Consider the following 14,463-nt stretch of genomic DNA (forward strand, 5'->3'; position numbering starts at 1 on the left):
CCACCCCTTTAACCTCAATTAGACAGGGTTCAGTCAGAGAAAACATAAATCCTCCCCAAAGACAACTTTAGAATAAAATCATCTGTCCTGCATTTACTGGCACAAGAATCATGAGCTCCAGAAGGACAACACCGTTGAGATACCCTGGCCTCCTGAAAACATGTATCATTCATTGTCATGCTGTGTAATAATCCAAATTTGAAGAAAGATCATTACAGGTCAACTTCATTGTAGACTATAGCTGAATAAAATTACAATCTCAAACCTGGCCCTCACGTTTAAACGATGGAAAGTTGTCAGAAAACATAAATTTGTGTGAGTATTCACATGTAAATGTTAGTGGAAAATATATTTAATTTTACCCACCTTATTTATAAGGTACAAGCGGGAGACAATAGTACTTCGCCTTTCAAAATAATTTGTATAGATGCACACACATACAGGCATTTCATAATGTTTATATGAATTAATGAAAACAGCAGTTTTCTTCATTTTTCTCATTTATTAGCCAACCGAGAGTGTGTTCTTGTATGTAAACAGAACAATTTCAATGTGCAAATACAATTCAAATAGGTTCCACGACAATTATTGAGACATGATAGTAAAAACACACATTAATATCCTAATTTCTAATAAACACATTACAGTATATAAGGGCTGTGTACAAAGCCTATGACCCTAGTGTTACTAAGAGGGCTGGAGTGCATTAAGGGAAGTATAGTCATCCCAGGCAGTAACACTGGGTTCAGGTAAGTGCCGTGCAGTCACTGGGCCAGTGTGTGCGGGAGACACAGAAATATAAACAGATGTGCGCACATCAGGCCTGATGGTCCAGACAGTCACAGTGAAAGCAGTACCATGAGAATGAGGAGAGATCACACTGAATGGTACAGAAATATCAGTTTCACTTGATGTCAACATTTTGATCGTCAGTTTCGTTCTTTACAGTTTAGTCCTTGATTTTGTGAGTCAGCAAGACTAAGTTCACAACAGACTGTTTCTGTTTCCTTTTCAGGCTCACATCTAGCCTATGAAACATCTGGACCAGGACAGAAGACGAGCATCTTATCTCTTCTACTTTTCCACATCCCTTTTGAAAAGACAGCATGTATTGAGCTTTGAATGCTGGTGTCCCTTCCATTTTCTTGGTCCACCAGCTTCACAAAAATGCTGCATTTTCCAGCAAGACTAACCAGCAGTTTACACTACTGTTCAAACTTTGGAGTTGGTAAGACTTTTCAAGGTTTTTGAAACAAGTCTCTAATGTTCACTGTTTATTTGATCAAATATGATGCATTTTAAAATTGATATTATTTAAATGCATTTAATGCATTTTAAAATGTAAAATGTTGAAATGTAATATAATATGCAGCTGAATTCTCAGCATCATTACTCCAGTCTTCAGTGTCACATGATCTTCAGAAATCATAATGTGCCGATTTGCTACTCGAGAAACATTTTTGTTTGTGATCAAATTTGTTGCTGCTTATTTTTGTGAAATCCATGATTTTTCAAGATTCTTTGATGAATAGAAACTTCGAAATCATTTACTTTATAACAGACATCTTTTGTGACATTGTGATTCCTGTAACTTTTGATTGATATAATGCGTTCTTTCTTTTAAAAACAAACAAAAATCTTACTGACCCCAAACCTTGTTGCTGGTCTTTTCAGCAGGGATCAAAAAGGCAGTAAACTGAGGTCACGTTATAAACTATTATGTCATATTTTCCTCAGCAGAATGGCAGGAGGAGCTGTGAAGCTGGTGACTAAAACACTATTGCAATGCACATTACACTACTTTCTTTACAAATGTTGCTTTGTACAGCATGATAGCCGCAGACAATGACTGTTTACATCCCTAACACTCATGAAAATAACCTTAGCGTGTATAAATCACTGCTGCAATAATTCAAATACCCCACATTCACTTTGTAAAACCTTCCTTACAAAAACCTAATCAAAACCATGACTACACACAACTGACTGCATCACTAGAAGTCCACCAGAAGAGGGCAGACCTGGATTGATCCATCACATCTGCCTACAACTTATCAAATAGTAAGCTTATATAAACTTCACTTGTTAATTCCTATTCAAAAATTCCATTCCTTTAATAAATAAACCAATAAATAAAAAGTAAAGGCACGTAAGAGCTCATTTAAAGAAGGAATGATTGAAAATAATTTAAACACCCTCATGTTTACTCTTGTCCTATTTAGAGCAGGAGGTTTTAATATTTCTCCTTTTGAGTTCCACAGATTAAACAAGAGGATTCAGGAATAACATGAGGGTGGTGAACTATCCCTTTAAGAGAATGATCAAGTATGTTTACCATTCTAAAGAAAATCACCTTTACCCTAGTGGAAGGAAATTTAGGCCATAAAGTTTCCTTTAATCATCGTCATCAAACCATTAACTCTAAACAAACAGCTAGACGTTATATTCACTATAATGCCAAAGCGGGTTAGTTAGAATGTGTTTTGCACTCAGGTTAACAAGCTATAGTTAGCTGGGTGAATATTTCAGTTTGTGACACCAAGACAAATGGCCTATAGGAGAGATGCAGAATATCATAAGTGGGTCAGTAAACACTCGAAAGCACGTCTTGGCGGCGGTCCCAGTGTGCGAGTCTTTATCATTGGTTTCTCTATGACTGCATCCTGTCACTGCAAGGACACAGTAAAACTCTAGCTGCTCCTCAGGTGTCAGATTCCTGCTTGCTTCACCTGCTATTCACACACATTAGTGAAATTTCACGGACAAAAATAGTCCATTCTCAGATTTATAAAGCACAGCTTGCACTAAAGTCACTTTTATAGCAAGCAGCGGCCAACTTTTCCTAATCCTATTTGAATGACTGGAATTCGCCCACAAAATTTTGTTGTGCAACAGTAAATATGAGCACGCCTTCAACATAGATCTGAATACGGTGTGTATAGATTTCCACCAACAATTTTTACATGAAACATCATCATATCAAATACCCTTAATAAATGACTGATTTGCTATTGCTTAATGCAGAAATCAGCAGTATTGATTCGATTAACAAGGAAGCGTTCGTCAAGCAGTGAAGGCTGACATTGGTTTTCAAGCACAGTTCAATATCTAGTGTTTGTTTAACATCATGCAGGGCATCAGGGACTGCTCATCACAGGTTTGCATGATACAAACATCTGATGAACGAGGTGGTAAAGTACAAAGGTCAATGCATTGTGATGCTATGCACATTAAAAGCACACACAGACGATAGCAAAAAGAGATTGTCAGTTAGTTGTCAAACGACACGGTTTTACCGTGATAGATGCATAGGTGAAGTGGAGAACAGAGGGGGTATCAAATGTGCAGTTTCCCTAATAAAGCTATTGATCCATGAGAACAAAGAGATCTTTTTTGAATATGATAAAGGAGAGGAAAACAACACCCAGCAGCAATTTGGAGAATATCATCTGATAAATTGTGTTTGCCTGGCTGATTCAAATAAGTGTTTTACCTAGCCACCAGACTTTATTAGTGAATATTAATTTGAAATGCCAAATAAGTGCACGTCTCATTTAAAACACGTATTTGAACAACTTTATTATGTTGGCCTATAGTGGGGTCCAAAAGTCTGAGAGCACATTTTATTATTTAAACCTGGATATAAACCGAATTATTTGGATAAAAAAAAAGAAGAAGAAGAAGGTCATGACTATCTAAAAATTATAAAAGAAGTACTAATTCTAAGACAGCATGCAAATTTGTGACACTGAGCAGTTTTTCAATTAAACTTTGCACATGCCAAAGTCATGGTTAGATTCCTAGTGAATGGAGGAATTAATAAAATGTATAGCTTAAATGTAATGTAAATTGTTTAGGAACAAAGTATCTGCCAAATGCATTAATTTAAAATGAATTGATAATAAAGAAGGATTAAATTATAAAACAATACAAAATATATGCATTTTCACTTGTGGTCTCATTGTTGGACTTTGGGACCCCACTATAGTGGCTCCACAACCAAAGACTGAATATCAATGCATTAGCAACTAAATATCAAACCTAGCAGCTGTGGGGATTTACCCAGAACGTTTTTGCAACTATATTTAAACAACTGATGTTTTGATGATTTTCAGTGGATGTATGAAGTCAGTTCTTCTCAAGCTCACGCAGGTGTCCTAGCAGAAAAACCTCAGGCGGCCGTGCACGAATATGAGACCCGTGAAGAGCAACACAAGACTGGACAGACAGGAGAAGATGGCGCACATGTATCCGGTTGCTGCGGATGCCGTAGGGCAGGTTCTGTATCCGGTAGTCTGGTACGTGAGGCATATGGGGATATCTGATGTGCCATGGCTTCTCCTTGGATAACTGCAACAAATGCAGACACTCCTTGCAGTTAGCACTCCATGATTTGGGGCTAAAATAATTGAAACAGTAGTCGATTTTGCACTCATACTCCTCATGGGGAAGTGCTGGCCCTTACCAATAAGTGATCTGTTAGTGACTCATTAGATAATAGTACTTCTTTAGTTATTGAAATTTGCTATTCAATGAGTTACTAGTATATTTTACAGTTTCCCTAGTACTAACTGAACAGACTAAGATTCCGGTTGTTAGAATAAGTTCAAATGAACTTACTGAAAATTACTTCTGAAGCATTTATTAAACTTAGTTAATGTCCATTTCAACATTTACAGATACAAAATTAAAATCAAATCTTGTTTCCAATGATATCCCCCGAATAGACCCCAAGCAGAACACAAAGAAAAGTTGTATTTTTGTTAAGGAGCTAACTTTAATAAATACTGTGCAGTGCAAATGTAGTGTTTGAATTGGAGGGTCAGGGTAGGGGTCAATTGCTGTAAAAAATTAGACCTGCTCTTGTTACATCAGATTTCTTTTTATGCGTTTTACAGCGTTGCGCATTATAGCTAATCACATATGATTCCGTTGAGTTTATGAATGCAGCGGCCAATCAGAAGCGTTCAGATGAGTCCTCGCTGTAATGGGTGCGGTGGACTCACTGAATGCATATCATTTCTCATCTCAACGATAAAAAAATAACAAATATAGCCTATTTATTTATATTTGAAGGAGGCTTTGACCCAATTCGAGCACTAGAACAAACGTAAACAAAACAGTTTATAATAATTACGCAAATATATGCAATTGTAACTTGTGAGATACATTTTTTACTATAAGACTTACGCTGTAAAAAATTGTTGCAAAAACATAATATAAGTTATTCTACGTTTTGCAAGAAAATACTTTCAAATTTCCACGTTTAATTCAGTGTTAGCCTACTTGACGTTCTCTATAATTGTTTGTGAACTTGTGAAATTTATTTTTTAATTAGCAACAAGCAAAAAAAATTCCAGTATACTGGGATTGATACTAGCTGGCACATCTAACTCTTTAAAAGATACTGATAGTACTAGTAACACGAAAAGAAACTAACCGGTAATAAGAAATAAATAGCCTACTGAAAGGGCTTGTCATACGCTTCTGATCTTCTGTCACGCGTTTCTCCGGCTCGCGCTAGTGGTGGCCGAGGAGCGGCCCGTCTCGTGCTCCGGTCGGTCTTTGAGCCAGTAGAGGAGCCACGTTACCATCGCAGACACCATGGCGAGGATGCTGGCTACTGACAGACAGAGGGGTCCCGCGGGCGAGGGCGGCCCGCCGTGGCTGTATACGAAAATGAGGCCCATGAAGAGCAGCACTAGCATAGACAGTAAAGAGAAGATGACGCACACGCATCCGGTGGTCAGCGCGAGACGGCTGCAGTTTTGGCAGCTCTCGTAACGCGAGACCGACTCCTGGGACAGCGTGGTCGCGGTGGACACCGTCGTAGTGGACGGCGTCGCGTGCCCAGCCATTGACGCCACGGACGCGTCCTCCTCGCGCCGGAGCGCCACGAGCGCCGGATGCAGCGGAGGCCGGTGGGGCGGAAGAGCATCCTGAGGCACGGGGTCCGAGTCGATGTACACGGGGAAGTCTTCCGTGACCTTGGTGTTGTTCGGCAGGTTCTGGATCCGGTAGTCCGGTACGGGCGTGCGGTGGCGGCACACGGGGCAGCTGATGCGCCACGGCCGCTCCTCGCACAGCTGCAGCGCGCGCAGACACTCCTCGCAAAACGTGTGCAGACACTCCAAGATCTTAGGCGCCCGACGGTCGAGGTCGAAAAAGTTGTAGCAGATTTTGCACTCGTATTCCTCGTAGGGAAACGCCTTGGGTACCGGGAGACCGGGCGGCTCCGGCCCGTTAGCTGCTGCTGCATCCGCCGCTGCCATGGCATCTCGCGCCGCTTCACATCCCCGACACAATGGGTGCCAGCCAGTCACGCCAGCCACCTTTTCTTCTCTTTATCCTGTCAGCGAAAGCCGTTAAAACCGGACATTTGTTGTGTCAGGCATTTTTAAAAGCGTGCACACTGAGTAAATAATTAACCGTATCGTTCCGGTCCGGGCGGGAGGTGATGTAATGCCGCCTGAAGGGCAACTTTAATCGCTGTCATCCAGAACCGATGGGCGGCTGCAAGCGCAGAAAGATGCGGGACGCGGGCATCACACCTCAATCAAAGCATCAGACACGCGCCCGGGTCAAACAGCGCGAGCCTTTCGCCTAAATGATGCTGTTTGCGTCAGTAGATTTAACTCCTTCTTTGCTGTTCAAACCTTTGCTGTTTTTTCTTTAATGCATCATTCCCGACTCCATTGAAATGAAAGCTGTGCGTTTATTCCCCATTGTGAGTCATCTACCTGTTTGACATTTCAGATAGCTCACGTTGTTGTCATGGACACTTATAATCCAGAATAAAAAAAAAGATAAGACTTGCCTATACTATTTCAGATTCATTAACAGACTTCTCAGACACCCTCCATTCAAATAAATAAGTATGCTTCCTTTTTGCGTTTTATATTGAAACAAAAAAAATGGAAATCACACACTTTTCTCCACTTCTGACATGAAAAAGTGCAGTTTATTAATGATTATTTTAAATGTCTCTTCATTTTGTATTGTAACTAATCAAAATAACCCTTAATATTAATTTCCTGTTAGTAATTTTAGTCTTTTGAACGTAAAATAGCAAAAAGCATTTGCCAAATGCCATCATCTTCCAAGGAAGTGCATTTTTGGTGGGAAAAACAACAAGCACAATACAAACACCAGGGCCCCAAAAGATTTAGGTTGGATTTCAGGAACAAAATAAAGCTTCAAATATATATTACATTACCTGTACCATGCAGTGCATATAAAATTGTAGAAGAAGAGTATTCTTTTAAGACATTTGTATAAACTAGAAACGAAGGGGGACGATCATTATGATCCAAATTACATTTTTAGAGCTTTAGCAAAGGATTTGGTAATTGCTGTGATGTTTTGTGATTTGGTTAATTTGTCTCACTCTTAAATTATACATCCCATTAGATAAAGTGGCATACAAAGTGTTATTATATCATATAAAATATGAAATCGAAATGAACACAAAGTTGACATCATTACAGTCAATCGCTAATTCTTTCTTTTTGTTAAATACTCAAATAAGATAGAAGCCTGGGCTTGAAAATAACTTTCATATATAGAAATATTCGTCATTAAATGACTTTAATAACCCTAGAATATTTTTAAAAGGCACAGAGAGTCAAAGGTTCTGCATGTATGCCGGGAATGACTCACCTGTGACAGGTACGATAAGCAGGTAATTTTCCGTGCGTAAACATGTCAGCCAATCAGGACAGCCATGCGTTTCTACGTCAGCACTCTTTCACGCGCTGTCACCTGAAGCTGTGAAACTCACCTGTGAGCGCGCACTGGGCTGGGCGCGGAAACTCAACATGTGGGGGTTCATCTCGTACCTGAACAGCCCCGAGCTGGTGGCCGGCTTCCAGCGGAGCTGCGGTCTGGTTCCGAAAGACACGTGCTCGTATGTTAGTCAAAACGGACTCGTACACTCGAATGGATCCGGTAAGGACGGTCCGGTCACGATCCACCGGCGCAAAGCGGAGCAGGTGGCGAACGGGACGTCACGCGCACACGACAGTAACTCTAACTATAAATCCGACAGTTCACAGTATGAAACCAAAGGCGAAGTAAGTAAACCAGATTTAATTGAAACTCTTCATTCAGGTGAATTTAAGTCGAGAGGCTCCCGAATGCAAAGGCTGTGTTAAAAAAAAAAAAAAAAAAAACGAAATATCAAACTACATTTTCCTGTTTTTCTGGTTGGTTTAGACTGTCAGAAGTTTATAAAGCAATTTTTGATGTCTCATCTAGATACATTAAAACTGTTTTCTAAATGAACGTATGTTGTTAATATATACAATGTGCTTTAAACTGAAAGGCATGTCACTAACCTAATTACATACTTTAATAATAATATTTGTTTTAAATATCAGTTTTTAGTGTGGATTCAGTTGGTTGCGAATGTCATCAAACTTTAATATATTTTCATAATCGGGGTGAAATATGTAATATATATGATGCACAGATAAAAAACACTGTAAAGCGTATGCCTGTATATATCCATTATAGTGAAAAACTAAGTGTGATTTGTGGTTTGATGTGATGAAGCAATTTCTCTGTGTTCAGGAACATCACAGGCCTCATTATGAGGTGAGGAACTGGCTCTTCTACTTCCTGTTTGTGACATCGGCCACTCTGGGGCATGAGGTCTTTTACATCACCTTCCTGCCCTGCATCCACTGGAACCTCGACCCGTTTCTGTGCAGGCGGCTTGTCAATGTGTGGGCTGTGAGTGGCTGATAAAACACACACACACACACACACACACCCTGTAATTAAGTCATCATATATGGTCTTTGTTTATATGCAACGAGAATAAATCCATTAGAATAGACAGAAACAAAACCAAATTTAATTTGGACAGCTGTTTTCCTCATTTTCCTCAGTGTTTCTATTTTAGATCTTTCTTCACTTTGTGCTGTTTACATTTAGTTTCCACAGCAATTTTTGTTACTTGAAATAAAATAAACTAACTAAAAAAAAAAGAAAACTCAAACAATTGAAAATATAATTAAACCAAACTATTATATAATAATATATTAATGATACTAAAATAACCCTGAACTAAATGGTGCATATTATTACCTTTGAAAGGTTATCACTACAGTAACAGCTATTGTAACTTTTTTTCTGAGAGTGTATTATCAGCAACTTATTTAGTATTTCCCCTTTGCCTCATTTACATCTCCTTTTTCTGCCTCTCTATCTCTCTGCAGGTGGTGATGTATATTGGGCAGGTGATGAAGGATATTTTAAAGCTGCCGCGTCCTCCATCTCCCCCCGTGGTCAAACTGGAGACGCGTGTGGACGCGGAGTACGGGATGCCATCCACGCACGCCATGGCAGCGACAGCCATCTCATTTACACTGCTTCTCAGCGCTCAGGAGAGAGTGAAGGTCAGACACACATACTAGATTGAGAATGTTTTGAATGTGGCTTGTTTTTGCACAGTTCACTGAAGGGGCGGAGCCATCTGTCACCATCGGTCAGCCCAAGTCCCGCCCACAAATCTGCTGTGTGCCATTATAATGAACTCCCAGTTAATGACTGTCAATCAGTGTCGGTTATAGATGGAGCCATGAGTCAGCTTTCAACCCTTTGACTCTAGAGTCACACAGTAGCACACATATAAGCATTATAAAACTTTATTAGTGGACTGTAAAGTTGCATTCCTTTTTAAAGTGCTGTTTTTGTTTGTAGGCTTATTTTTTATTTGTTTATACGGGCTGCAGTTTTTAAATGTTATTATATTTTAGTTAATTTTATTTATATGATAAAGTATCTGTGAAGTTTCATATTTAATATATTAAGTTAAATGTACAAAATAAGATGTATAATGATGAAATATTTTGCAGTCAGAGAAATATTTACACTGTCATAAAATATTTGGGGACTGTAAGAATTTTTTACAAATTTAATACTTTCAGTCAGCAAATATGCATTAAATTGAAGAAAAGTGACAGTAAATACATTTGTTATAACATTTCTTTCTTAAATATATGCTGTTCTTTTGAACTTTTTATTCATCAAAGAATCCTGAAAAATAAAATGCATCACAGTTTCCACAAAAATATGAAGCAGCACAACTGTTTTCATCATTGATAATAATCAGAAATGTTTCTTGAGCAGCAAATCAGAATATTAGAATGATTTCTGAAGACTGGAGGAATGATGCTGTAAATACAGCTTTGCATCACAAGAATAAAGTACAGTTTAAAATATCTTCAAACAGAAAACAGTTTATTTTAAATTGTAATAATATTTACAATATTACAGTTTTTACTGTGTTCTGGATTAAAAAAACCCCAGCCTTGGTGAGCATTAGAAAAGAAGGAGTTTGTTACTAGTCCAGATATTCAGTTTTGAAAATGTCGCCCTACTTAAAACCAGTTCAATTACTAGATTAAAAGGAACTCTGAAAAATGTGAAAAATTATTCTTTGTACGCAAAGGAACCCAGAAAGCTCTAGGTGTATGATTTACGATTAAAAAATCCATTCCAGTCAATTATACATGAGCTCTACTGTCGCACATTCCTTCGTGCCCATTCAGGAGACGTTCTTCATTAACTTCCTGTAAAAGACCCCCAGCTGACAGATGAAGAAAGAAAGGGAGGAGAGGAAAGGAAATGAGCAAGGGACTGATGGAGAGAGACAGAACAGAGGGGGTGGGGCAACTTCAAGAATATGTAAACACTTCCAGTGTTGTCAGTGATCTGAATTTTCATCTGGAAAGACGGATTGAGAGGAAAAAACAAGTGGCATTCAACGTAGTTCATATGACTTATGCACTATATTCCAAATCTTATGCTAAAAGATAGCTTTTTATGAATAATGGATCAGATTTAGCACATTTTTAATCGAACATCTTCCCCTCTGCTATAGCTTTCAAATCAAATTTGTATTTGTTTACATTCAAACTTGTCCACTTTTGATAAAAAATGACATCAAATTGACTGTGAATGATGCTAAATTGCTAATTTTTGATTGAACTGTTGATTTCTGTCTTTGTGCGTGTTAGTTCCCGTTTGAACTGGACTGATTGTGGCCGTGGTTCTGTCTGTGCTGGTGGGTCTGAGCCGTCTTTATACCGGCATGCACTCTGCTCTGGTAAGACTGGAGGAGAGACTTTTGCATTTTATATGAAACATTTATACTCTTGTATAATTCATATATTCTGGCTGGTCTCTATAGATTTGAACTCTAGTTACTTTAATACAGCACAGCTGTAGTGCTGCATCATGCTGAGGCAAACATCTGGCCTATTGGACATGCTTGGAGATATTAATATAATAAAATGTTAATGAAAATAATATTAATATAAATATTTATTTTTATATATTAAAAGATTTGTATCAGCAAACATTTTATGTGTAATATTATACAAAAACCTATTAGTTTAGGTTTTCTAAACAGCTAATAACCTGTTGTTTTAAATGGAGCTTTATATGTCACATTGTAAGTAAACTGCCCATTTAGAAAAAATAATTTAGAACACCCTGCAAACAGCTAAAAACAACCCTAGCAACTACATAGCAATGCAATAATGCATGCATGAAGCTGAGCTGCATGAAGCTAGAATCACAGAGTCTGACAGTAATGACTGAAATCTTTCTCCTTCCTCTCAGGATGTGATCTGTGGTGTTTTAATTTCCGCTGTCATCATGGCTGTGTCGTACCCGTACTGGGGAACCATTGACTACCTGCAGCTGCACAATCCTCTCTCCCCCGTGGTGGGGTTGGTTCTGCCCCTCTTCTTGGCCTATAAGTACCCCGAGCTGGACCATTACAGCACCACACGGGGGGACACCACCATTATTTTAGCGTGCTTTTCTGGAAGTTCAGTCGGATACTGGGTGAATGAGCGATTGGGCTTGACCTTTGACCTAGTCGGGCCTTTTCCAGTGACCCTACCACCGCTGACCCTCGTGGCCTTGGGTCTCGGTGTTGCACGGTTCCTGGTCGGGGTGGGGATGCTGGTCCTGACCCGGCAGACGATGCGCTGGGCGAGTCTGCGGGTGCTCTGTCGAATTAACGGAGCGTCTGTGAGTGACGTTGATGCACGCAGGAGGAAAGAGATCGAGGTGCCGTATAAGTTCAGCACGTATGTTACCATCGGACTGGTCAACAGTATCTTAGTGAACAGAGTCTATGTCATGATGGGACTCTGGGATTTGGGAAATTCGGTGTAAATACACAGTGTTTACAGGCAAGTTTGAACATAATCTCACCCCGTAATTCATTCTGAGGGAGAAATCCTCTTGTAGTCTTTATTCAGGATTGGTTGGCACATATAAATTATCACATTGAACGGTAGTCTGTTAAACCTACTAGCTGTATTTGAAAACCAAATTACATTTTGTGGCTTGATTTTGAAGGGGGAATATTCTTGGTGAAATACAAGCTAAAGGTGAACAGTGTAATTTCTGTGTCACCAACTGAAATCAGAAACGCTTACAAATCATTTGAAAAATGACTAATGCAAATTTCCTTTAAGAGTTAACATTTTTGTTTGTGAAAAAATAGTGTATTTTTACGCCTTTTTTTTTTTTTTTTTTACTCTTCCAGTTGCACCCTCCCAAAGTCAATGTTTTTTTGTGAACAGGATTTTTGATTTAGAGCTTTTACTTGAAAAAGATGGTTGCTTGCTACAAAGGTATTGTGGGACACTAGACGTCATCCCACCAAACAGATAACCTCATCTACTCCCTAGTTCATTCACAGCCTCAATATGATTAGAATCACACTCTTGCAAACGATTCTAACTCAAACGAATCAACTAAGGATTGAAACGCCACTGGTCAAGTCTGTGCTGACATTGATCATTAAATAGTCATGTTTCGATCATACTTTTTCTGTGGGATAATTCAATGTATGCCTGGAATATTATATTGTATTATATAATATTATATTATATATTTTAACATGACACATTTCACCTCTATAGGAAACTGTTGATTTCTACTTTCACCCATAACTTAAGTCAGTGGTGCAAAGTTATGACTGTTGCCCAGTAGTCTTCCAATGTAAAAGCATTTTTTATCAGGTAAAACTGTTAGACAAATTGATATTATTTTCTGAGGTAATAAGAGTAAATGGATATAACATGGATTTTTTTTTTTAAGCGTTGCATGAAAATTTAGATTTTGCATTGAAACCCACAGAGTAAATATACAATCACTTTTACCATTGTTGAGGGATTTCAGTGGCCCTAAAAATATTGCTCAAATCTTGCGGATGTGGTCGCATTGCGGTCCTTGAAGAAAAAGGTTCAGTTTTGTGACATCACAATGACAATGCAAAAAGATAGATGAGGATGTTAGTATAATCACAGATGATGTTTAATAATTACCATTTTTACAAACATGGTGATTTTGACTGCCTCAAATCTGTTTTTTGTTTTGTTTTGTTATGCGTTTGGTATTTATTACAAAATACTGAAGAACATATTTTGTAATTTGAGTTGCCAGGTATGATAATCAGGATGTGTGTTTATGAGCTTTTACAGATGTGGTAAAAGAAATGAATAAACACAGTAAAAATTGTGTCTTTTCTCTCCTGTCACTGTTTTTAACTCGGTTGATGTGCTGAGGAATGTCTGCTGAAGAGGGTTTAACAGTTCTTTATTACAGAAACCACAAACACGCCTCTCATGTAGCCACAAACCCTCACAGATGCAGTGTACACACACACACACAAATGAAAGATAATAGCCTCTAATCACTCACCCTCTTAAATGTGTAGTTCAGACACTAAAGACACACCTACTCCACCTCTAACACTCAGAATAAAATTAAATGCATTTAACAGCTAGTATGAAACTAACAAGTATGGGAAGCTATTGAGCTCGTTTTAAGCATATGAGCGGAAGCATGCATGTAAACAAGTCTGGTTTCTGCTGGAGCCCAACTCTCTCGCCCTGACCTGTCGGATAACCTGTTAAACCAGACACTTCCTTGGTATCAACTCAAACCAAACACACAGATTTGGTCTAGTTAATCAGTGGGCAGGAGTCCTGCTTAATGACTTACCGCTGAAATATCCTCGAATACACAAGCCACTTCAAATATACCTGTGATTACTCTTATAAAGCACACACATACATAGACATACACACTTGGTTTCCTAACGTCAGTGCAGCTAAATTTGTTTAACAAACCTCTGACCACTTCAGTGCAACATACTGACATACAGGTAAACATCGAACATCGACTTGATTTAAAAATAAATGCACAGATAGAATATTCAGTTCACTTTAGATAAAGTACAGTATGCCACATTAGATTAAATTGCTTGAAAAACCAACAAATCTAGACATGTTTGTTGCATTTATCCATGTTTATTTGTTTCTGTGATGTAAAATGTGCTGGATACAAACAGACAGTCATGATGTTTAATATATTGAATAACATACTAGCAGTGGACAAGTTGAGTTTTATTAAAACATTGATTTTTACCCT

The 14,463-nt window shown here is 38.5% G+C and overlaps 1 protein-coding gene and 1 pseudogene across 1 annotated transcript; one reads left to right on the top strand and one right to left on the bottom strand.

Moving 5' to 3' along the window:
• Window positions 1-5,452: 5,452 nt before the first annotated feature.
• LOC113112867 (E3 ubiquitin-protein ligase RNF182-like) lies at window positions 5,453-6,749 on the bottom strand. Its single transcript, XM_026278785.1, has one exon. The coding sequence runs from the start codon at window positions 6,270-6,272 to the stop codon at window positions 5,499-5,501; it is 774 nt and encodes a 257-aa protein (XP_026134570.1). The 5' UTR covers window positions 6,273-6,749; the 3' UTR covers window positions 5,453-5,498.
• Window positions 6,750-7,651: 902 nt separating this feature from the next.
• LOC113112861 (sphingosine-1-phosphate phosphatase 2-like) lies at window positions 7,652-12,534 on the top strand (annotated as a pseudogene).
• The last annotated feature ends 1,929 nt before the right edge of the window (window positions 12,535-14,463 follow it).

This window comes from Carassius auratus, chromosome 13 (assembly GCF_003368295.1).
Source record: "Carassius auratus strain Wakin chromosome 13, ASM336829v1, whole genome shotgun sequence".
In the NCBI taxonomy this organism is placed as follows: Eukaryota; Metazoa; Chordata; class Actinopteri; order Cypriniformes; family Cyprinidae; genus Carassius; species Carassius auratus.

Coding starts and splice junctions, on each gene's coding strand:
- LOC113112867 (XM_026278785.1), bottom strand. CDS start 6,272: ATGGCAGCGGCGGATGCAGCAGCAGCTAACGGGCCGGAGCCGCCCGGT.